The sequence below is a fragment of the Candoia aspera genome, chromosome 1 (genome assembly GCF_035149785.1).
Source record: "Candoia aspera isolate rCanAsp1 chromosome 1, rCanAsp1.hap2, whole genome shotgun sequence".
Lineage (NCBI taxonomy): Eukaryota > Metazoa > Chordata > Lepidosauria > Squamata > Boidae > Candoia > Candoia aspera.
The window spans coordinates 216,227,804-216,250,405 of NC_086153.1; the positions used below are offsets into that span (position 1 = coordinate 216,227,804).

The following is a 22,602-nucleotide window of genomic DNA, read 5'->3' on the forward strand; positions in this document are numbered from 1 at the left end:
TAGGGTCGAGAAGGGTGAATATTGTTTTTAGAAGTTAGTTGAGATGGGCCCTCCAGAGATTTCTTAAAAATCAAAAAGAAAAAATACCCACAAAATATTGATGGCTTGCTATACCATTCTTAGCCAAATTGCTTCCTTGCACGTTTGTGTATGTATGTGTGGAAAAAGAAAGAACAAGTCAAAATGATAAGCGGTCTATATCTAACATGCCAGAACTTATAGGCCTTTTGCCAAGCAAAGAACAAAAGCAGAGGAAAATGGACAGATAGCCCTCGTTTACGGACCACAATTGGGATGGCAACTTGGCTGTTAAGCAAAGCAGTTGCTAAGTGAAACCGCAACTGTGCTTATGATCTTCCTTCAGTTTTCCTTTGCCATACAGAGCTGCGAAAGTCATAAATTCAAGGATTAGTCACAAAGTTACTTTTTCATCACCATCACAACTGCAAATGGTCACTAAACAAGCCAGTTGCTAAACGAGGACTCCCTGTATCACCTCTCAGTTTAAAACAAAACAAAACAAAAAGACTTACCAAAAAATTCACCTGATATGGCAAGAAGGGGAGTTGTGCTTCACATTCATGTGTAAGGCAACCAGTTTCCACAATATGATCTTGAGCATATACCTACTATTTTCAAGGAGAACATCAACAAGTGCTTTGAAGCCCTGAGCCTTCCAGGGAACCAGAGGAACTGTGGCATGAAATCAAAAAGGTTGTTAATTATGGGTCTGAGAAGAGACTCCCAAAGACCAAGAAACAGAAGAAAGCAAAATGGATGTCAGAACAAATGGTGGAAATTGCCAAGAAGAGAAGAGAAGCCACAGCCAGGAAAGATAAAGATCTCAGGAAGGAACCTAAAAAATAATTTCTGAGAGCTATTAGAAGAGACTAAAAGCAGTATTACAATGACACCTGTAAAGACACTGAAGATGAAAACTGACGTGAAAAAACAAAGTTTTCCAAATATCTCCAAACTTAGGATGCAATGGACAGATAGCATTTAATTCAAAGGAGATCAAAGATGAAAGGAGTATACTGAAATTCTGTGCAGTAGAGATGACAACATCCAAGATGTTTTAGAAGACATTCCTTACTTACAAGAACATCTATTACTAGAAGATTAAGTTAGATCAGCACTCAGATCATTACCAAGTCAGAAGGCTAGAGAAATTGATGGAATATCTACAGAAATAAGGCAAGAAGAATCTCTAAGGATTCTAACCAAACTATGTCAGTAAATCTGGGGAATGACATAGCCAACAGATTGGGAAAAAAATCAGTCTGATATTCATACCCCAAAAGGACACTTAACAGAATATGCAAACGATTGTACAATATCCTTAATTTCACATGCTAAAAAAATAATGCTTAGAATTATCTAATGTACATTAGAGCCCTGCATGGAAAGGGAGATGCCAGAACTTCCAGCTGGCTTTAGAAAAGGCCAAGGAACAAGTTACATTATTGCTAATTCATGCTGGATAATTGAGAAAACCAAAGAATAAGCCCAAAGAAGTCAGTAAGTGCTTCATTGATATAGAAAGGTCTTCACTGGGTCAGCCATGTCAAGCTGTGGAATGTCCTTAAGAAAATGGGAATCCTAGATCATGTCATTGTCCTCATGCAAAACCTATATAGAAAGTCCAGATGGAACATGGCAAAACAGACTGGCTGCAGATCAGCAAAGGAGTGAGACCTTCACTTCAGCCTATATGCTGAGTATATATTGAGGAAAGTTGGACTATTAGAGGTTGAACGTAGTTTTAAAACTGGAGGAAGAAACACCAATAATCTGCACTATGCTGACGACATCACACACATTTGCTGAAAATGCAAATGATTTACAAGCTCCAGTACCCCAGTGAAAAAATGGGACTAAGTTTAAATATTTATTTTATTTATTTTATTTATTTGTCATATTTTTATTACCGCCCATCTCCCCCTCTCAGGGGACCCTGGGCAGTTCACAATAAAACAGTATAAAATTCAATAAAATCAGAATAATATCAATAAATATACATATAAAATATAATAAAATCCAGGTGATGGCAGATCTAATTCCACCCAAAGAGGACAGGACCTGTTCCAGCAGGACTAGGGAACCAACCAACCCCAAGAGTGGCTCTTCCTCTCCCCACTCCAGGCATGGTGACAAAACCAGGTCTTCAGCTGTTTCCTGAAGTCCAGAAGAGAGGAGGCCAACCTCACTTCCGGGGGAAGGATGTTCCAAAGGGAGGGAGCTGCTGCAGAGAAGGACCACCTCCTGGACCCTGCCAGATGGAATTCTCTTGCAGTTGGGGTCCGTAGCATGCCCTCTCTGCATAACCGGGTGAGATGGGTTGATGTAACGGGGATGAGACGGTCCCTTAGGTAAATATAAGCAAGGCCAACTAATAGCAATACATACAACAACTGGCTTTAGAACTGACAATAAAAATGTTAAAATGATGGCTAGCTTCTGCCTTTTAGGACCAACTATCACCTGTAAAAGAATAAGCAGTCAAGAAACATGCTATCGATAATAGCAAGCTACCTAACTTCTGAAGAAGACTTGGTGAAAAAAGAGATTGACTGTGAGACAACAAACAAGCCAGTAAAATACTTAGGACTTTATCTGACTATTTCAAAACAATTACAACAAATTATGGAAAGAAATAAAACAAGACTTCAAAAGGTAGAAAAACTTAAAACTTTCTTGGCTCAGATTTATTGTGACAATAAAAATGAATCTTTTATTTCAAATGGCACCAATTCCAAGTTCAGATAAAAGTTTGCAGGATTGGCAAAAACAATTAAATTCAAATGGAGTGGTGGGGGGAAAGCAAGACTAAAATTCAAAATTTAAAAAAAAACTCAAAAGAAAGAGGTGGACTTGCTTTTCCTATTATATTATTATTATATTATTATAATATATTAACAATAAAATATATTATTAAGCAAGTTGTTTATCATGGATAACAGCATGAATAAAATCTCCAAATGGAATATCAGTTTTAGAAGGAGCCAGTTTAACCAATGGACTTTACAGGAATTAATGGTATAAAGAAACAAAAGAAGAAGAAAAATTGAAGGGATATATTATAAGACAAAGTCTGCTAAAAAATTGGAACCCTCTGAGAAGAAAAATACGTCTGGTAATTTCATCATTAGCATCACTGTGGGTTTTTCTTTTACTTTGTTTCCCTATCTCTGTCTACTGTGTACTCTTTACTATAGTCTTGAAGAATGTAAAGTTACTGTATGTTTATAATAAAATTTCATATTATAAAGAAAAGAAAAACCACCCAGAGTCCCCTTTTTGGAAGAGATGGGCAGTGATAGAAATTTGAAGAATAAATAAATAAATAAAATAAAAAGAAATATGCCACAGACTAGAACTTGGTAGGGTACCAATGAAAACCTTGGAAAAGATATTCAGATGCTGTGATGTGTCTACAAAGTTCAAAATAATGCAGGTAATGGTTTTCCTTGTGACAATCAGTGGTCCAAAAGTTGGACTTTGAAGAAGCAGAATAGAAAGAATATTTATGCTTTTGAACACTGGTTTTGGAGAAGACTCCTGAGAATAGCCAAGAAAACGAACAAATGGGTTATCAAATCAATCGATCCAGAGGTCTCACTCAAGGCACAGACGTGTATTTTGGACACATTATAGAAAGATTAACTCTTTTGAGAAGTCTCTAATTCTGGAAAAGGTAGAAGGAAAGAGAAAAAGGTGAATGGCAACTAGGTGGATGGGCTCAGTTTATAGGTGCACTGTTGGAAGAACTGAGGAACCAGGTTGGGGAGACGTCATCTTGGAAAATAAATCTAACTATTCTGTGGTTGCTAAGAGTCGCAACCAACTTGATGGCATCTAACCATCAGGCTGCCGACCCTTGATCTAGATCCATGAAGAACCGTATTCCATATATATATATATATATATATATATATATATATATATATATATACATACATACATACATACACACACACACACACACACACACACACACACACACACATACATACACACATACACACACACATACACACACACATGCACACACACATACATACACATACATACATACATGCATACACATACATACATACACACACACATACACACACACACATACATGCATACATACACACATACACGTATACCTATACATACATACACATACACAGACAGACACACACATACCTACATACATACTGTGGTAACAAATACATGAAAGATTAAGAGGTGCTTGCGAAACTACGATGCCCCCCTGGGAATAGAGCTTTGGTAAGGAAGAGAACTGGTTCTCCCATGCATTGCATGAATAGCAATGAAACAAATGAAGCAACGAAACAAAACCACTTTAACTTTCATTTCACTAGGAAATGGAAATCTTGGGAGAATCCTGAGACAAAATTAAAAAACAAGAAAATCCAATAAGAAGGATCCCCAAAAGAAACTTAAGATCAGGAGCTCTGCTCATATAGCACAACCCACTTGAGAAATGAACCTGTTTCCTAGGGTCACAATTAACCAAATGGGCTGTGTTCACAGTACACCCTAAGCTGCACAAAGCCCCACACAGATTCAGAAAGGTTAAACCCAACCAAGCTTGGCATGTGATAGGTGAACACAGCCAAGCAGCTATGTTTGTGGTGATTAAACATGCCTTCCCTTGCCCAGTGCTTGCCACTTGTGTTGGACTGTCACTCATACCATTCACAACCTCCTTAGTCAGGAGGTTGTACAAGTTGTAACCAATCCAGTTACGCAATGCTACTTTGAGGAAGGCTGGATTAGGATATGGGAACTGGACCAAGGAAACCCAAGTACTAATCTCCACCCAAGCACGGGTTTTTCTGTATTTTGGCTCTTTTATTTCCCCTTCGCCTTGCCCACTTCACAAAGCTGCTGTGGAGGCAAAAAGTACAAGTGTTGCTGCATCCAAATAAATGTGTCTCTCATATATTTATATATAAATATAACACTTTTGCACGGAGTGTAACAACAAGAACGCTCAAGCATTCACTCAATGACAGTCTAGAGGCTTTTACCCATTTAACTGTTTAATGAAATGAAGCATCTGATACAAAATAAAAGTTGCGAATGGCATTTCCTGTGCATTCTGCAGTTTAAAATCACACAAACTTCTAAATCCCTCCCCGCTTTACTACCCTCCAAGTCATGCATCTCCCCATACCAGCAGATGGCTTGACCAGTATGGTGGCCGTTAACCTTGGGCAGAGGTATCTAACCCAAACAAAATAATTCACACTACAGTCAAAGTCCCCCTCCCTGCTGGCAACTCGCAGTCTGCTGACACGGGTTTTATGTTGATGGATGCGAATCCAATAAACATGTTCTGGGAACATTTGATTGGATAGTCTGACACAGAGTGCAAGAAAACAAAAGAAAAGAAATATACATTATTTCACCCAGTAAAGCATGTCAGCCAATGTCTGTTATTTCTTTTCTTTATTCGCTTTCTTGCATTATGTGCAAAAGTGCATCTATTTCATTCTTTGCATCTCTATTTCATACTTTCTATTTCATAACAACTATCAGTGAAGCCCTTTACAAGAAGATAGCAGCTTACCAGAGGTTGCTTATAGGTGTTTCAATCTGGTTTTAGAAACAAAAGGATTAAAACAAAAATACACTGCAAAACAGAACTTCAGTGCTTCTGAGTAAGCATATTTTGTGAGCAATATCATTACAGCTGCCTTAAATATGGACAGAAGAATGGGCTAATGGAAGTAGTCATTTTTTGTTCTTTATAGCTGTGATGATTCACGCAACAAGCTTTATTTCACCATGCTTTCCCTAACATAGTAAATTGCCCCAAAGCGTAATTTTTGATGGACTGATAGTGCAATCCAATGTGTTCAGTGTCTGATCAACAACCCATTGAATTCAGTGATCTTATTCCCAAGGAAATTTTCACAAGGAATATTTCTTTGCCTCTATTAAATGGGAATACCATTGTTCAATGGATTCAGCTTCTGAGTGGTCTTCAAGGGCAGCCCCATTTAGAGTGCATTGCAATAGTACACCCCCAAGATAATTAAAGTGTGAGTGATTATAAGAAAAGACTTCAAGTCCAGAAGAACTAGAAGCACAAACCACTTGGTTTTGTCAGGGTTGAGTTTAATTCTGTTCCTTTCCATCCAGAGCCCACCAGTCTCCAAGACTTTGGAGACAAGACCTTGATAATGTCACTTAGTTGATCCATAGCCAAGATGTACAACTGATCCCATGTCAGTGAATGACCTCATCCAGTGACTTCACATATCTGTTAACCAGAGGGGCAAGAGTGCCAAGCCTTGTTGCACCCTGCAAGTCAGGGGCCTCAGGCTCAACTTGAGTATGGGCATTGAGGCTGAAAGCTGGGAGCTGGTAGATGGAATCCATTTCAAGCATTGACTCGCTTTCTCCATGAGTGGCCTGCCTCCCTCCAGATTTCTACCTTCTCTCCTCCTACGTCATTCAGAAGCTGCAGATGATCCAAAATGCAGTGGCACAGGTAGTTTTAGGAGTACTTTGATATGCCCATGCAACCCCTCTGCTGCCCAAGCTGCAATGGTTACCAGCAAACTCCCAGGTACAATTCAAGGTGCTGGTTGTGATCTATCAAGCACTTCGTGGCATTAGGGCCTGGCTATTTGAGGAATTGCTTCTCTCTCATTGTTTCTGCACTTTCCATAAGATCCAAGAGAGTGGACATGCTCCCTGTTCCATCTTTAAAACAGTGTCATCTGATGGGACCAAGGAAGTATCTCTTCCCTGTTTCAGCACTTGCCTTCTGGAATATTATCCCCACCTCCCAAAAAACGTTCAAGTACCCTGCCCTTCTATCCTTTAAAAGGCCCTAAAGTCCTGACTCTTCCTTCTGGTGCTGGAGAGAGGAGTATATGCTTTCTAAGGAAATTGTATGAATGTGTTGGCTATGTTGGTCCCTAGGTTATTGATTTCTTTCTTTTTTATTGTATTGGGTGTGTTTTTAATTTGTACACCATCCAGAATCATTATGAGTTGGGTAGTCTTACAAATAAGTAAGATCAGATCTGCTAGGACAGAATTGGTGAGTCTGACTTCAGAGTCCTCCTCAGCAGAATGAGGACAAGGTCCCTGAAATGCAACCAACCAACTTACCAAATTTTGAAAAGGGAAATCATGCACGTTGGCATCAGGTGAAGGCCATGGTGTTTGGAGGCTAAAATTACCTAAATCCACTACTACTATTTTTTATTTCAGGTCAGACTATGTTTCTAGCAGATATGCCAAAGGAGCTTGCAGAAACAATGTGAAGTGAAGCAAAGTGAAGCAATGCAGCACTTTTGCTTTGCTTTTTAGAAGCAAGGGGCTCACTGCTTCATGAAGCAACTTCTCAGGGGCTCTTTGCCCCAAACACTATTGAAGTAAAACAATCGTTTGATGTTTTGGGGCACACTATCAAACATGTATGCCATGTAAAATTAAGGAAGCCTCACTCCCTTTCCCCCAGCTGTTCCCCTTTCCCTTCTACAGCCCCCCAATAGGAACACAGCAGAAAACTCTTCTCAAAAAAGATAATTTAATATGAGATTTCCTTTTTTTTCACTTTTCTTCATTCACTTAGAGACAGAAGATTAAACTTTCTTTAACATCATCACCCACACAAGATTTGCATTGCACATGGGTGGATGATATAAATAATATATAAACATAAACATATATACATGTTCATACATATATAAAACCAAAGTGATTATGCTCACAAAGCAGTCTAGAAACAGGAATTCTCTCCTATTTTCCAAGTAATAAAGAAAAATAATAAAGTGCAAGGATTCACCCCTTTCTACTTTGCCTATCATGATTTTTGCCTTGGATACTTTCAGACTTACCTAACATGCTAGATTGGTTTGAAGCAGACAACCGCAATATACAGTGATTAAAGGAGGGTTCAGAGGTCAATGGCTTCTGAGCCACTTGTTTAATCAAAGAAGGCCTTATAACGTGATAGCAAAGTACTTGCTTTGTCCATAAGAAGTTGGAGGTTTAATCACTAAAACCTTTCCAATAAGAGAATGGAATTTCGGGCAGCAAGGCTCTTGTGAGTTTGGAGAGCTAAATTTGAGACTTTTGACATGCTGATGGCCCAGACACTCAGGTTTGTGTGCAGTGCAATTTTTGTATCTAATCAATCAGCAAAAATCAGATATTGTTGAATCCCAGCACTGATTTTGAAGCAAGGCTACTTACTTAAAAGAGGTTACACATTTTCATGACTAAATGGCATTGGCAAAGGCGATGCTGTTTCAGAGACTCTACCTGGATCAGGGGACCATATATAAATAATTTTTACAACCAGGGTTTTATAGGTGCTAGACTGACCTTCTCACCATGGACAGTGGGACTCTAAGCACGCATTTTAAATCTATGTTCCATGAGTGGACCACTCCATGGTGCTGATTATCCTATGAATCCTTTCTGACCAACGCGTCTCATCTCACAGTTTTTAGTGAGCAACAGAACACAGAGAACATACACCAGTGGCTAGAAGGATGTCACTGTCCCTCTTTCAAATGGCAATCAAGGTACAATACAGTTTGCAATGTGACATGACCTGAAGAGCAGACCCCAAGACAAGGCATGGCGGGGGGAAGGCAATGGGCCACCGCTCGGATGCTTGGCTGTCAATCAGGATATAAAAGAAAGCCAGAGAAAGTGCTGTATTTATTGTTGTTGCCTCCGTGGGCTTTGCCTCCATCCAGTTTGACGTAGACTTCATCTCCCGAGTCCAGGTGAAGCACAACACTGTTGCTGGCATAGTCGTAATTCTGGTCTGCGTCCTGAGCTATGGCGCTAGCTCGCACCTGCAAAGCACATCATGCCAAGAAGGAAGAGGGGTTCAGATCTCGGCAGCTGTCTGGAAGTCCCCCAAACCTGGTGCATGGCATCAGAGAAATTACCCAGAATGTATAAAGGCATGTCAGATGCATGTTGGAAATGTGGACAACACAAAGGGACATTTTATCATGCGTGGTGGACATGTAAAAAGTTTTTTAAAAAATTGGATTCAAATACATATATTGATACAGAGGATTTTAAAGATTAATATTGAGGGATGGTTGGTGAAATTGACAGAACTGGCTGAAATGGACAAATTGACCTACTTCTTTAATTAGAGAAAAGACAATATCTATATGTATTAGTGACTGGAAACCCCTTATGGACTTTTTGCATAAAAATGAAAAAAATGAACTTGTGATTTATGATTTTGATGATTAGACAGGATAGATTATAGAAAGAAGAGAGTCATGATTTACCTTTAGAGAGAGAGGTTAAAATGTAATTGTACTTATAACTGCTGTGAAGAGTATTGGAAGCCGCTTCTTTATATCTTTATATCTTTCTCTTTTTTTCTACTTTCTTCTACTTCTTTATTGCACTTTTAGCTTTTTCTCTTATTTCTCTTTCTTTTCTGTATTCTCTTTTCTCTTTTAGTGTGCATTCATTCTTATTACTCTGTTAAAACTTTTAATTATATATATATATATATATATATATATATATATATATATATATATATATGGATGGATGGATGGATGGATGGATGGATGGATGGATGGATGGATGGATGGATGAATGAATGAATGAATGAATGAATGAAAAGAAATCCCCCAAACCATCCTGTTTTACTTCTGCTTTGCATTCTTTACCCGTGCCCAGCTCATCCACTCTATTCCCTGTCATCAGCTCATCACCCCTCATTGGCAAGTCCTGGCAAGTGATCCTGGGGGTTCCTTCCTCCACTGGCAAAGCCAATGATCAGCAAGGCAGTGATATGTCCCAGCATGGCAGATTTAAAGGATGCTCAATCAAAGCCCAAAGAGTTTGAACAAGACACAGAAATGGTTCCTAAGGTGAAGAGGAACACATCTTCCAGAGCTACCCCTTTGCATCAGATTGCTTTATTCTGATCCTCCCTTCATATTAATCCACTCCATCTACCCTTGTCTCCTACTCACATCTATTTCATTTCCATCCCAGCCTCCCCCTCCTTTTACTCCTTTTTATCTTCTTTTTATCTTCTAGCCTACTATTTCTCAGGTTTTGCTCCTTATTCATTCCTATTAATAATCATTTCCATCATGCATACAGATTCTTTTTTCCCTTAAACAGCCTTAAACAGACTACTTAATGTGACAGTAGAAGACATACAGTTTAACCTCTTTGTGGGGAAGTATTTTTTTCACTTGTCCTTTTGCAATCCATCCCATTTCCTTCTTAAAGCCTCCAATGACAGAGATTTTCTAACTTCTCCAAGCATTTTTCACAGCCAACTTCCCCAAGCCACTTTTTTTTCCCCTTTGCCATCTGTCTGTTCCTCCTCTTTCAGCACCATCACTTCTCTCTACCACCCCATCATCTGGACTTTCCACAGGCTTCCCCAATTTTCTCTTTCTGTTAATCTGGCTCTCCTTTCCTTTCCTTTTATGTTTTCCTTCCTTCCATCATGTTCCCAATCCATTCAGTTCATTTACTAATTGGACATTGCTTATTTTGAAGATGTATTCTGTATGATTTATTTTAAAGTTTCCTGCTGCTTGATCAAATGATCCTATTTATGAGAAATTGTAATAATGCAAAATATGGTACCCCACTTTTGTATATGTTTAAGCATAAATTTGTTGGTAGCTTTTACTCCTCTGAGCAAAGTTGGAGACAGATGTGCTTTTCTTCACTTCTCTAGTTCCAGGACAATTCCTTAGTTAGCCTTTTGCTTCTGTAGCTTAAACTATTATATTTCTTCTGCAATTATCCATGAAGAATCCATAAAATTTCATAGCAATGTAGCATTAATAAGGTGAAAACACTAATCTTTTTTGCCATTTCTATAACCAGCTTGACTATGCATCAAAGCACCTGAACGCAACACCATCATGACAATTTCTTTTCCTTGATCTTCTCTCATGTGCTTTTTATCCTCCTCCTTCCTTTATATCCACTTTCTTCATCATTTTCCAGCTCCCCAAATTTCATTCTCTACACCTCCTCATGTGCACATAAGCACACATCCACCATAATTGCTCAATGGCTCAAACCAGTATGTGGTGAATTTTCTTTCCTCCCAGAAAATTAATGCAGTCTGCACCCCTAATTCTATCATCCTGTAAAGCCTGATATAATCTTCCTAGTACTAAAAGAGGCCATCATTCCTATCAAAAAAGTGTCAGAGCCAATTATCAGAGTTCAGTGTTTGAATGGATACACATAATAATCTCCAGGGAAGTCACATCTTTGTAGGGGCCAACCACATCTATGTAGGATTCTTTGTTACCAACCATGTTTGTGTGCGTATGCGTGTGTGTGTAATATGTGCCTTCAAGTCAGTGTGACTCCTAGCAACTGCCTGGACAGGTCTACGCAGTTTTCTTGACAGCATTTTTGGAAGTGGTTTGCCCTTGCCCGCTTCCTAGGGCTGAGAGGGACCAGAACACCCGGTCTCCCTGTTTCTAGCCTAATGCCTTTAACCACTGCCCCAAACTGACTGTATCTACCAAATACTGTCTGCTAAATTCTGGTCAGAAACAACTTTAATTTATTAGGCAAATACAGCAGGGATTTTCTTTTTGCCTCCAGGCGCTTACCCGGTATATATACAAATATACAGTGAACAGATAAGAAGCCTAAGATTCTGAGAATCAGCTTTATTCATTGGTTTCACCACAATCTACATATATGCTCCCTGCCTGGTGGGCTCAAGGGAGCTATCCAAGGTTCTGGAAAGGAATTAGTGGGAATCTGCCATCAAAGCAGGTAAAGCTATAGAATAAACCACTAGTTTAGAGACTTTTAGGACATGACTGAAAATGGAGAGAATGTCCTTTTTTTCCCCCACCCCTATATTGAAAGGATTTGTGGGTGTAAAAAACAAGATGATGACATTTTTACATTCTTGGATCACGGAAACATATACATAATCCATATCAAATTCTTACAATGACCCAGGACCAATAACCCAGGACATGGCACTGCACAAAAAGAGAGATTAGTGGTCATGGGACAAAGAAATCTTGTGAAAATAAAAGCCTAAAGAGCACTGATTGGTAAATATTATCAAGAAGCACTAAAATGTTGACAGAGCGCTGGAAAACCTCCAGGCAGCTCCAAGGAAAATCTTCACAGGTCTTTGTTACCCGCCTTTAAAATGTGCATGAGGTGTGGAGCTGATCTCTCTGCTCTCTCTGGGGGTTCACTGGGCCCATAACCTGTTCAGAGTGCTGGAAAGCATTTGGCCTGAGAGATCAGAAAAAAAAACACACACCAGGCATAAAATTGTTACAATCTGCATCTTTAGGATCTCCCATGACTGAGAAATGATCTCTTAGAAAAATTGTAAAATGGAGAGTATTGAGATGACATTAGAAGAGCCCTGCTGGGCTACGTCAGCGACAGCTCAACTAGTGCAATAATGTTTTTATTCTTTGCTCATAACCCTGGCAACTAGTGTGGAGGGGTATACAGCTCTCATACTATTTATACTATATTCTTTCTTAAAGCCTCCAGTGACAGAGATTTATTCAGAGATAGCTGGATACAGCTATCAATAAATGTTAATCATCATGGCTATTTATACTATATAGCCGTGACGATTAATATTTATTGATAGCTGTATCCACCATGAGTTCAGTGTAATCCTTTCTCAAAGCTGTCCAGGCTTGTGGCCATCAATACAGAAATCCACAAATTAATTTTAAAACCCACAAAAACTTTAATATTAAAATTGTTTTAGGAAGTAAATTCTTGGTGGCCAAAAGGAGATACTGGCTGATCTCGGGCTTTCAGCTGAAGTGATAGTCCCTGGCACGCTGAGAAAATAATTGCTTCCATTTCAGTCTATAGCATATCCCGCATCTACAGTAATAAGTGAATGGCTTCCCCTTTATTCCAAGCCAATAAATGCTTTCTTTCCTTCAGTTCCACTCTGGAGTCCAAGGAACTGGATTCAGGATAGAGAACTCATCAATGCAAAGTTTTGGGTCTTGACTGATGGGCTCCAGGCCTCCATCATTGTCATCATCATGCAATTATACTTATAGCCTTGATAAAGTCAAATTTAGGCTCTTTATCAGATACTAGAATCCCAGAGCAGAAGAGCTGTAAACCTAAATAATTGGTGATGGCAGTTCCCCTGTCTAACGTGGCTAGTGGCTATGTAATACAAAGACTCTACTGTATGCACAGAGGTGCAAGTTTATGCAGTTGAATCGTCATGTGATAAGGGGTTAGAGTTGTTTAGATTCTGTTATGCATCTACATATTTGTGTTTTACCAAAGCAGCATTTGTAGTTAATTAATAAGTAAACATTTGTAATTAATAAATAAGTAAATTTACCACAAATGCTCAACTTATTAGAAACAGTTATGGAGCCCTTCCTAAAAGCCACAGCATCAACCTGACTCTCCGCACATTATCCATCTGCACTCTTCTACAAACAGTAGCAGATGGGCCATCCATCCATCTCTCTCAATTCAGTCTTCCCACAGGTTTGCTCTTGTAGAAGTAAAATGGAGAAACCCATGTACTATAAGCTGCCTTGAAAAGGCAGAATATTAAACAAACAGGCATTGCTGACATCCTAGTGTGATTTTTCTTACAACTAGGGATATGGCGTAGTAGAGCCATAGATATATTATAATCATAGCAATCCTTGCAGGAACTGTTCCTGAAGGATGCTACCACAATAAGATACGTTCATTGATGAATGACCACTTCTCCTCTGTTCTTGTGGCAAGTGTAACATGTATTCTAGCCTTTGCTGGTTCTTAACTGGATATGTAATTGCCTCTTATAAAGAATCCAATAAAGAATTGTCTCTCAGGTGACATCAAGAAATATCCCCCCACTCCAACCCGCCTCCCAATCCTGCTCTCTTGGTTGCTATCGTATGCAAGTCATGGATATTAAGCAATAAACATTCATTGATAAAACAGCCCTAAGTCTTAAGTGCTATATTTTGGTGGAAAGCATCCTATGCTACAGGGTCTTTCCCTGCACTGATGTGAGTAAGCCTCCACCCCACCCCCTTAGAGGTGAAGATCTGGACAAGCAAAGGACTTTATGAAAGAGCCTAAAGAACTTTTCCCACTGATGAGTTGAACTGCTTTGCACCCAGTCTTGAGTCAGCAGAAACTATACCAGCTTCAGAGTTTCCACTGCCACTAATGTCTCCAACTTCCCTCCAGGGTAATGCACGGCAGAGCCTTACAGATTTGGCATATCTTGATCCTATTCTTGGACAGTGTTGGCAATGGGGAAAAGACTACTTTAACACTGATTTGGTTAAGCCTGATTCATCATGGGCTGCAGACAAGATGAAGGCAATGTCTCCAGAATACTTCAGGGGAAAAAATAAGCCAGGGCATGTTTGTGCCCCAGTTAGGTGCAAACAGAGAACAACCTTTTGTCTAAACTGACAAACATAAAGGACAGTGGTGGAAAGAAAGATACGTGTAATTACAGTGCCGTTATAGAAACTCTACTATAACATTGGAAGGAACTTCAAAGTTTTCCTAGTCCAAACTCTGCTGAAGTAAGAAAGCCGCTAGAGCTGCAATGCTCCCCCTGCTTAAGACCCTCCATCTCTCTACAGTGAAGTCTCACTGATCCCATTTTGGGAGGACATCCCTGGATGGTGAGTTAGGCAGGTGCTCTCTTTGAATTGAAGTTGTCCTGCCAAGTAGCATCCCTCATTCCATTGGAAGGAGATCTTGACAATTAAGGATAAGAATGGAGAACTTGGCCTTCAGAGATGACATTTAGAGCAGGAAGAAGGGACTCAATTATTCACCAAATGGAAGAATAAACGCATACATACACACTGTAAAGAGGATTTCCTGAGGATCTAACTACGTGTGACATTTAACACAGATCAGTAAGCCCTAACAAACATTCCCCATCTTTTCCCTCAAGAAAAGGTATTCTGGGGAGAGGGCAATTTGGAATATAGAAGGGCTTCAGAGAAAAATCAGCACGAAAGATTTCCGAGTAGGTGACCAGTGAATGAAGGGTTAAGACCACCACCACCCCAACACTCACCAACTCTGAATCCCTCCATGCTGATTTTTCTCTGAAGCCCTTCCTGAGAGATCCAAACCACTACTTTCAGAAAGGATGGGGAGAATTTCAAAGGAATTTTTTTCACCTAGGACTATCTAGGATGGACTATCACAAGACTCTTCAAAATTCCTGCGTTCTGGAACTCCAGCTTTTCTTTAGTGGTTTGGATAATGGTCCTTAGATCTCACTCCATGCTGAACATGTCAACTCATTTGGGGCAAAGCTGTACAATTCAGTGACCAATTATAAGACCTAAAAAGGGGTGCTTTGATCTCAGTATCCCTTTTTAGCAAAAAAAACACTTCTCAGTTAAAAATGGGAGAGGAGAGCACAGAATGCTTAAAAATTGAATCTATGTGGATAAAACTGCAAGACTGTGGAAACACCTGTAAATAAAGTCACCCATTCAGAAGGATAAAAAGGTAAGGAAAGTTGGTCTCCTTTCCTTCAATTGCCTTAATCCTCAAATTATAGGGAGTAAAATCATGAATTATTAAGATCCAGGTTCCCCTTTTGGCCCATTGGTGATTTGGAGGTCTCTTGGGTCAAAATCTCCCCATTGGCAATGGCTAAATTTTCTAATTTTGGATTCCTATCCAGATACCTTTAGACAGAGTTCTCAGAGCTTTTCACAGATGCAGGCTAGCTTTTCAAGCATTGATTTTAAAAAAATGTCTTGGAGTGGAAAATGAGATTGAAATTAAAATTGAAAAATGAGATTCTGCCCTGCATGTGTGAAGAAGCCCCAAAGTGCAAAGCCCCTGCATTCTATCCTTCCATGTGGCTGAATTTTCCCCTTTTCCCACCCAATAAGAGTCCACTTCTGCTGGGCTGGAGGATTCCTCCTCACATGCGTACTTGAGCAGGTGGCTTTCCACTCACACCCCAGCAGCCAAGCTCCAGCCCAACAGGTCTGCCTGGCATTGCACCCACCTGCCCGTTCTTGCAGAGGTCTGCCCACATGCTGGTGCCGTCACCGCCGCGCATGAGGATGTGGTAGGTAAAGAAGTAGATGCCGCGCACCTGGCAGGTGAACTTCCCAGTGCTGGGCTCGTAGTGGTTGCCCAGGTTGGTCACCACGTCGTCGAATTTGAGGACTTCGTAGCCCTCGTGGGGGCTCTTCAGGCCCACGTAGAAGGCGATCCTGGGGCCACTGAAGGCGGCGCTCAGCGCGCCGGTTACCTCGCCTCCCGGCGGCGGGCTGCTACTGCCACTCACGCCCGACCCGGCTACTCCAACTGTAGTCGCTGCTCCGGGTGGTCCAATTCGGGACATCGATAGGCCCGGCAGTCCCGGCTTCCCCGAATCCCCCCTCTCTCCAGGGGGACCCCTGGGGCCCGGCGGGCCCGGCTCCCCAGGGGGCCCTCTTGGCCCCGGCTTGCCCGGGCGGCCAGGATCGCCCTTGGGACCCTGGAAGAACGGCGGCAGGGGAGACGGCGGGTTGGCGCTCAGCTCCTGCAGGGCCTCCAGGGCGGCGGTGCCTCCGGAACGTCCGGCGGGCCCGGCGGCCACACTGCTGGCGCTGTAGGGGTCGCAGATCATGCGGCAGGTGCCCATCATCTCGTAGTGAGCCCGGCTTGCGGACGGCGCCTGCAGCAGAATTGGAACGGCAATGAGCAGGATGAGGCCCATGGCCAGGACGATCCCGACGGCGGCAACCAGCCGCTTCCTCCTCTGCCAGAGCCGGGCCACGAGCGCCAACAGGTCTTCCTTATCAGGCGAAGGAATGGTGACTTCTTTGGACGGCGACTCTGCCTGCAGGGTGGAGAGAGGCAGAGAAAGGAAAGCAGTCACGAACGGGCGAGAGAAGGGTTACTTTCCACCCCGGTCAGGACCAGCTGCTTCTCTTTCGACGCCCTTCGGAGCGGCAGCGCGGCGCTGCCAAAGTGGAGAAGGCAAGGGACGGCGGCGGTGCCGTCCATCCCTCCGGATGAGAGGAGAGCCCGGACGGGCTGACGTAGAAGCACCCAAGCGGAGGCCAGCTCCCTCCCCCCCCACCCACCCACGCCCAAGAACATCGGTCAGTCGGTCCCCTCCCCTCCCCCTCTTCCGGCGTGCTTGCCTCCCTCGCCCCTTTCCCGGGGTTGCGGACCGGACTCGCGCGCGCGCTTCCCGGATCAGCCCCAGCCTCCAAGTGCGCCGCGCTCCAGCTCCAGCGGACTGGCGAGCTAGCGCAGCTCCCCAGCAGGCAAAGCGGTGCAGCGATGATACCGCTCGGCCAGTTCTTTAGATCCTCCTCCCACCCCGACCTCCCTTTGCACGGCAGCCGGAACACCACGTTTCCCCCCCGCCACACAAACACACACACACACTCCGGTTCACCAAGGAGCCAACCGAAGACAGCCCTCCTGCCTCCTCCGCCTCGCTTTGCGGTCCTCCTGGTTCCCTCTTGGGCCCCGCAGAAGTTTCCTCTTCCCCCGGAGGGGCTTCGTCCTCTCTTGGCCGACTGCAGGATGCTCATTACCGAGTGCTTCGCGCAGCTGAAGACCCCCCTCGTCGTTCTCCCACTTCGCGCCCATGCGACTGAGCTGGCCCGACCATCCTCGCGGGGGGAGGGGGGACGGGCGCGACTCGAGCCCCGGAGAGCAACCGAAGGCGGGATGGAGGCCAGGGACCCAGCCCAGAGACGTTGCTGTCAGCCTTCCCTCAGCGGGGGAGAGGGCGCCCGGGCTGTTTGGCGGGAAGGGCTGGATCCTTTTTCTTGAGGCCCTTTCAGAACTTTGCGTCTTCTCTTCTCTTCTCTTCTCTTCTCTTGCCTCTCTATTCAGCTCTCCTCCCAACTTGCCTCACCTCAACCGGTTCGCTCTCTTCCTGCTCTCTCCCTTTCCCTCTTTCTGTGCGTACAAGTTAGAAGAACTGGGCTTGCAAGAACTGGGCTCGCAAATCGTCCTAAGGTTGCTTTCCTTTGAGCACCGCCCTGGATCTTGAGGAAGATTTTGCTGCGGCGGGGGGCGGGGGGAGGCCGGCTGTGTACCGTGTGCTGGAGAGTTCTGAATCTGCCCTTTGTACCGGTTTGACGTTACCAAGAACCCGCAACATAGCTTCTTTGTTCTACCGAGGTCGACGGAGCTTATTCCCAGGTCACCGGTTCGGACTGGCACAGTTTAGCTTAGCCAAATGCAGCCGTGTGGTCAGTTTGAAGCTAAGAGCATCCTGCCAACTCAAGAAATTGGTTAATCCCCAAACCTTGGATAAACCTAATGTCAAACACTGCCTACAGTCCTACCCATGTTTACCTGTCATGAAGCTCCACTGAATCCATTGCAACTTACATCTGAATAGAGGTGCATAAAATTGCACCGTAAGTTAAAAACAGTATCTGCTAGAAGTGCCAAAACAATTTCAGGACTTACCAGGACTGCAGTGCCTCTGACACCAGGGAACCAGACAGCTTAGGTATCTCCTTATCCAAATCTTTCTCTCCATACACTGCCAGAATAACTAATCGCGGACTCCCAGCATGTTTAGCGGGTCATCCCCTCAGCAGAGCTACAAGGACGAGTGTGTTTTTGTTGTGGCATAACTTGCTCTAGGCAAAAGCCAACTTTGTCCCACGAGTGAGAAGTACGCAGCTCTTTGGGAATCTAGATAGATAGATAGATAGATAGATAGATAGATAGATAGATAGATAGATAGAGATAATACTACAAGAAAGAAATAATAAGGATTATTTGATGGAGAAGCTTAGTGTTGAAGGAACAAGCATATGTCCCTGTTCATTCCTCTACCCCTGTTGCTTTGGGGAATTAAATTTATTTGCTCTCTGTATCAAGAGCTTCCCTCCTCCTTTATGTGATTAATCAGCAGCAGGCAGCTTCATTTTGCAGCAGATTTCTACAGCAGCGGCAGCAGCTCAACTTAAAATGCAATGCAATGACAGAAAATTGCTGCCGAGGATCCTCCTGGCCATTGGTTCACTAAAGGTCCTGTTAGAATCACTTGATTTCTCTACATGGGTGAAACAGCTTGGATCTGAGGAGTGTAAAAATATTCTCTGGAAATCAGGCTCTGGAGTAGTGACTTCACAGGTGCAAAAACCTCTTGCTGCTGTGCTGGAATTATCACGCAAAGAAGAAATGGTCCCACAGCATGTTTCTCCATGTAGTTGCACACATCCATTCTGATGATCCAAATCAATTGTTTAGAAAAGTTTAATGCCTCCTCCTTCCTCGGCTTTCTCTTCCTTCTCCAGACCCTGTGGACCTGTCTCTTCCCTACTATCAAAATTAATAACCTGGGGTGTAATGTACACATTACATGCAAAATCTAACATAAGAACCCATGACTTGTTCCATCCTCTTGAAGGATACTGATTTACACCTGTTCTCTCTTTTTAATTATGTCAATACCTTATCCTGTTTCACTGGATTAGCATTGTATCTGCTGCTTTTGGCCTTTGGCTGTAAATACAACATATTAATATTCAGAGAGTGGAGGAATCCAAACCTGTGGAATGAAGTGACCCTGATTCACCGAACTGACTAGGCATGACAAGGCACAACAACCAGACCAGCAATGAGCAAACACTAGCATTTTTTCCCCAGCTTTGGTCCCTGGAATATTCAATCATAGTCAGTGCCTTGCAAAACCATTCTCCTGGTTTGTTTTTTTCCCCTACCATATCAAGGGGTGAATGTAAATGTCTCATCTGTCATTGCACACTCCTCTCTCCAGGAGTCTGCCTGGCTCTCCCACATTTCCATTACGAGGGAACTCTTGCCTGTGGCTTTTTTCAGTTGGAAAAATGCAGGCAGAAGATTCAGAGACACTTCAGGAAGATCCCAGCGGTAGCCTTGTTGGCTGCCTCCCACTATTCTATGCAGAGAAATGCAAGTGAAATTCTCAAGCACCTTGAGAAGAAAGTAGCACAGAAGCCTCTTTCTCAAGGGAAGAAACATCTAAGAAATCGTAATTTCAGCACAGCATTAAACAACACTGAGTTGGAGAGATAAATTATCTGATGTGGTAGAATGCAGCTGACGTTCCTAATCAACAGGCAGCAAGAGAGATTTTGATTTTATTTATTATTTAATTTCTTTCTAAATATTTCTTGGTTTTTTTAAAAAAAATCTAAAACAGAACATTTGCTGTGTTGAACTAGTTGAACATGTACACAGGTTGAACATGTGCACTCAGGCCTTTCAAAAATGTTGTCTCCCCAGTCTGGTCACCAAGATCTGAAATAGGGTTAGAACTAGGATTAGGGTGAGGATTAGAGCTCAGCAATACCCGATGAAGGATTTGCAAGAGAGAATCAATAGGTGTGGGAGATTACATGGTTTGTCATGAATCCAGTTCCCCCTTGTATATTATTTACATTCTTAAGTCTGGGAACTTACTTAGGGCACATTTAGATTTGACTTGTAATTTCTTGACTTGTTTTCCTACAAAATTATATGGTTTGTTATGTAGAAAGTTGCCTGCTTCATTCAGATCCTGTCAGGTTATATGTCTGAAAAAAAAAAGCAAAAATGAATTCTAAATTAAAGGTAGCTTTAAGAGGCATTCAAGTCTTCAAATCTCCTAGCTAATGATGAAGAAGTTTCACAATTTCATGTTTGTCTGAGAACTGGAAATCTTCACTCAGATGTACATATTCATCCGTTGACTCCTACATCAACACAGACCAAGTCAGATTGTAAAAAGACATTTAATTATCCCACGGCAAGAGATCTGCTGAAAGAATTATCATTTCCAAACGTGTATTGCAATGTTGCATTGTGATACAGTTGCGGCAGTAAGTCATTTCATCACTAGTAAGAGCATCTTCTAGCATCATCCAGTCATCACTGTGCTGATAAAACTGTAATGAGGACAAGCTTTAGATCATCTTATTGATGACTGAATGATGCTATAAAGTCAGGAAAGAGCTTGTCTAGTGAGAAAGAGCACTATTAAGTCAAAGTCCTTGAATGCTGAAGTTCTAGGTGCAATCATGACATTTTGAAACAAGATTCCTAGCATTCTGGTTAAACAATACTTGGCCAAATCTCCTTCTGGTATGTCTGCCTGAGACTCCTATGACCCATTCTCAGGCAGTCCTGAAAAATGGAAACAATTGATTCACCAGACGTGAAGGGAGCAGGGGGTGATGGATGGTGATGATGGGAGCACAGTTCCATTTGTCCCCATTTTTGGCTGAAAAGAAATCAATCTGCTAATTGTTTTGATTTTTTTTAATGATTCTAAAGGCAGGCTCGTGCATAATCACAGGAAAGCAAAATGCCTGAAGATCGGACAAGTTCAGAGCTGGATGTAAACTGCACTCAAATCTATATTTGGTTCAAGCAGCATCTGGATACAACAGAAGTTCCTTGAAAAACAGCTGCTTCTTATTTCTGTTAAGAGTTTCTACTTACATTTTTCCAATAATTTACCTATGAAACATTCAGAAAGTTAGCTCACACTCTGTAAAAGCACTATGCCCCCCCTTTTTTTTTCAGTATCACTGAACAAAAATTTGTCTTTTGTTTCTTAGCAGCACAAATAGACAAATAAAGGAGTTCTGTGTTCCTATTATGTAGTCCTGTCCATGTTTCCTCAGCCAGTAGGGAAAACTATATTCCATGGGTCTTATTCCAAATAATCATACATAAAATTACAGTTTTACTGAATTCCCAGCTACAGTGAGATCACAGACAAAACAATAAATGGCAAAGTCCTTCTCACTACCAGTGTCCAAGTGGGAGTCGCAGAAAATCTGCCATGACAAAAGATTGCATTTGCTAACTGAACGTAGTCAAATTATCAAGGTAACAATTAATGATGCAAAAGAGAGTTTTTTGATCCTTTGAGGGCCAGGGGGCACAATCTGAGTGTCATGGATATTGTTAAAAAGTGGTTGCCATGGGAAAGGACTCACCATTTCAGAAAATATATGCCATGGTGAGTATGGTCCTCAAAAACAGTTCCATTTTCAGAAAGCAATTTGTGAGGCTGCTTTCCCAAGAACATAAGGAAAAGAAAGAGATGGGGACTGAAGTCCAATGCCATGTAGTTTGTTCTTTAGATTTTTTATCCACCTTTATTATTTTTTATACATAACTCAAGGCTGGGAACATACTCCTTCCCCCTATTTTCCCCAAAACAACAACCCTGGGAGGTGAGTTGGGGTGAGAGAAAGTGACTGGTCCAAAGTCACCCAGCTGGCTTTCATGTAGTTTGTTTTGCTTCTTTCCTATTTCGATTTTACAAAATGCCAGCTGAGAAGGTTCAAAGAAAAGTGAGTTGGCCAAGAAAATGAATGCCTGGCAAAGTGACCTCTGAGCTTCAAATGTTAATCCATATGCCTGCTTCCGCAAAACATAACCAAGTTTCCCTTTCATAGAAAACGAACTGTTTTCAGTTATATCACTCTACCAAGCTGGACAGAAAAACTCAGCTAAAAATCAGTGTGAAGCTTCGCATATTCCTACAAGTTAGACGAAGTGGTCACATTATAACTATAGCAGCACTTCACTACAAGCTGGATTTAAATCAACACTGTTTGGAAACGAGAAACTTTC

General features: G+C 42.0%; 1 protein-coding gene across 1 annotated transcript; it reads right to left on the reverse strand.

The window, feature by feature from the left end:
• Positions 1 to 7,648: 7,648 nt before the first annotated feature.
• C1QL2 (complement C1q like 2) lies at positions 7,649 to 16,839 on the reverse strand. Its single transcript, XM_063292414.1, has 2 exons — positions 16,031 to 16,839; positions 7,649 to 8,846 (listed from the first exon to the last, which is right to left on the reverse strand). The coding sequence occupies exons 1-2, from the start codon at positions 16,727 to 16,729 to the stop codon at positions 8,667 to 8,669; spliced, it is 879 nt and encodes a 292-aa protein (XP_063148484.1). The 5' UTR covers positions 16,730 to 16,839; the 3' UTR covers positions 7,649 to 8,666.
• Between the last annotated feature and the right edge of the window lie 5,763 nt (positions 16,840 to 22,602).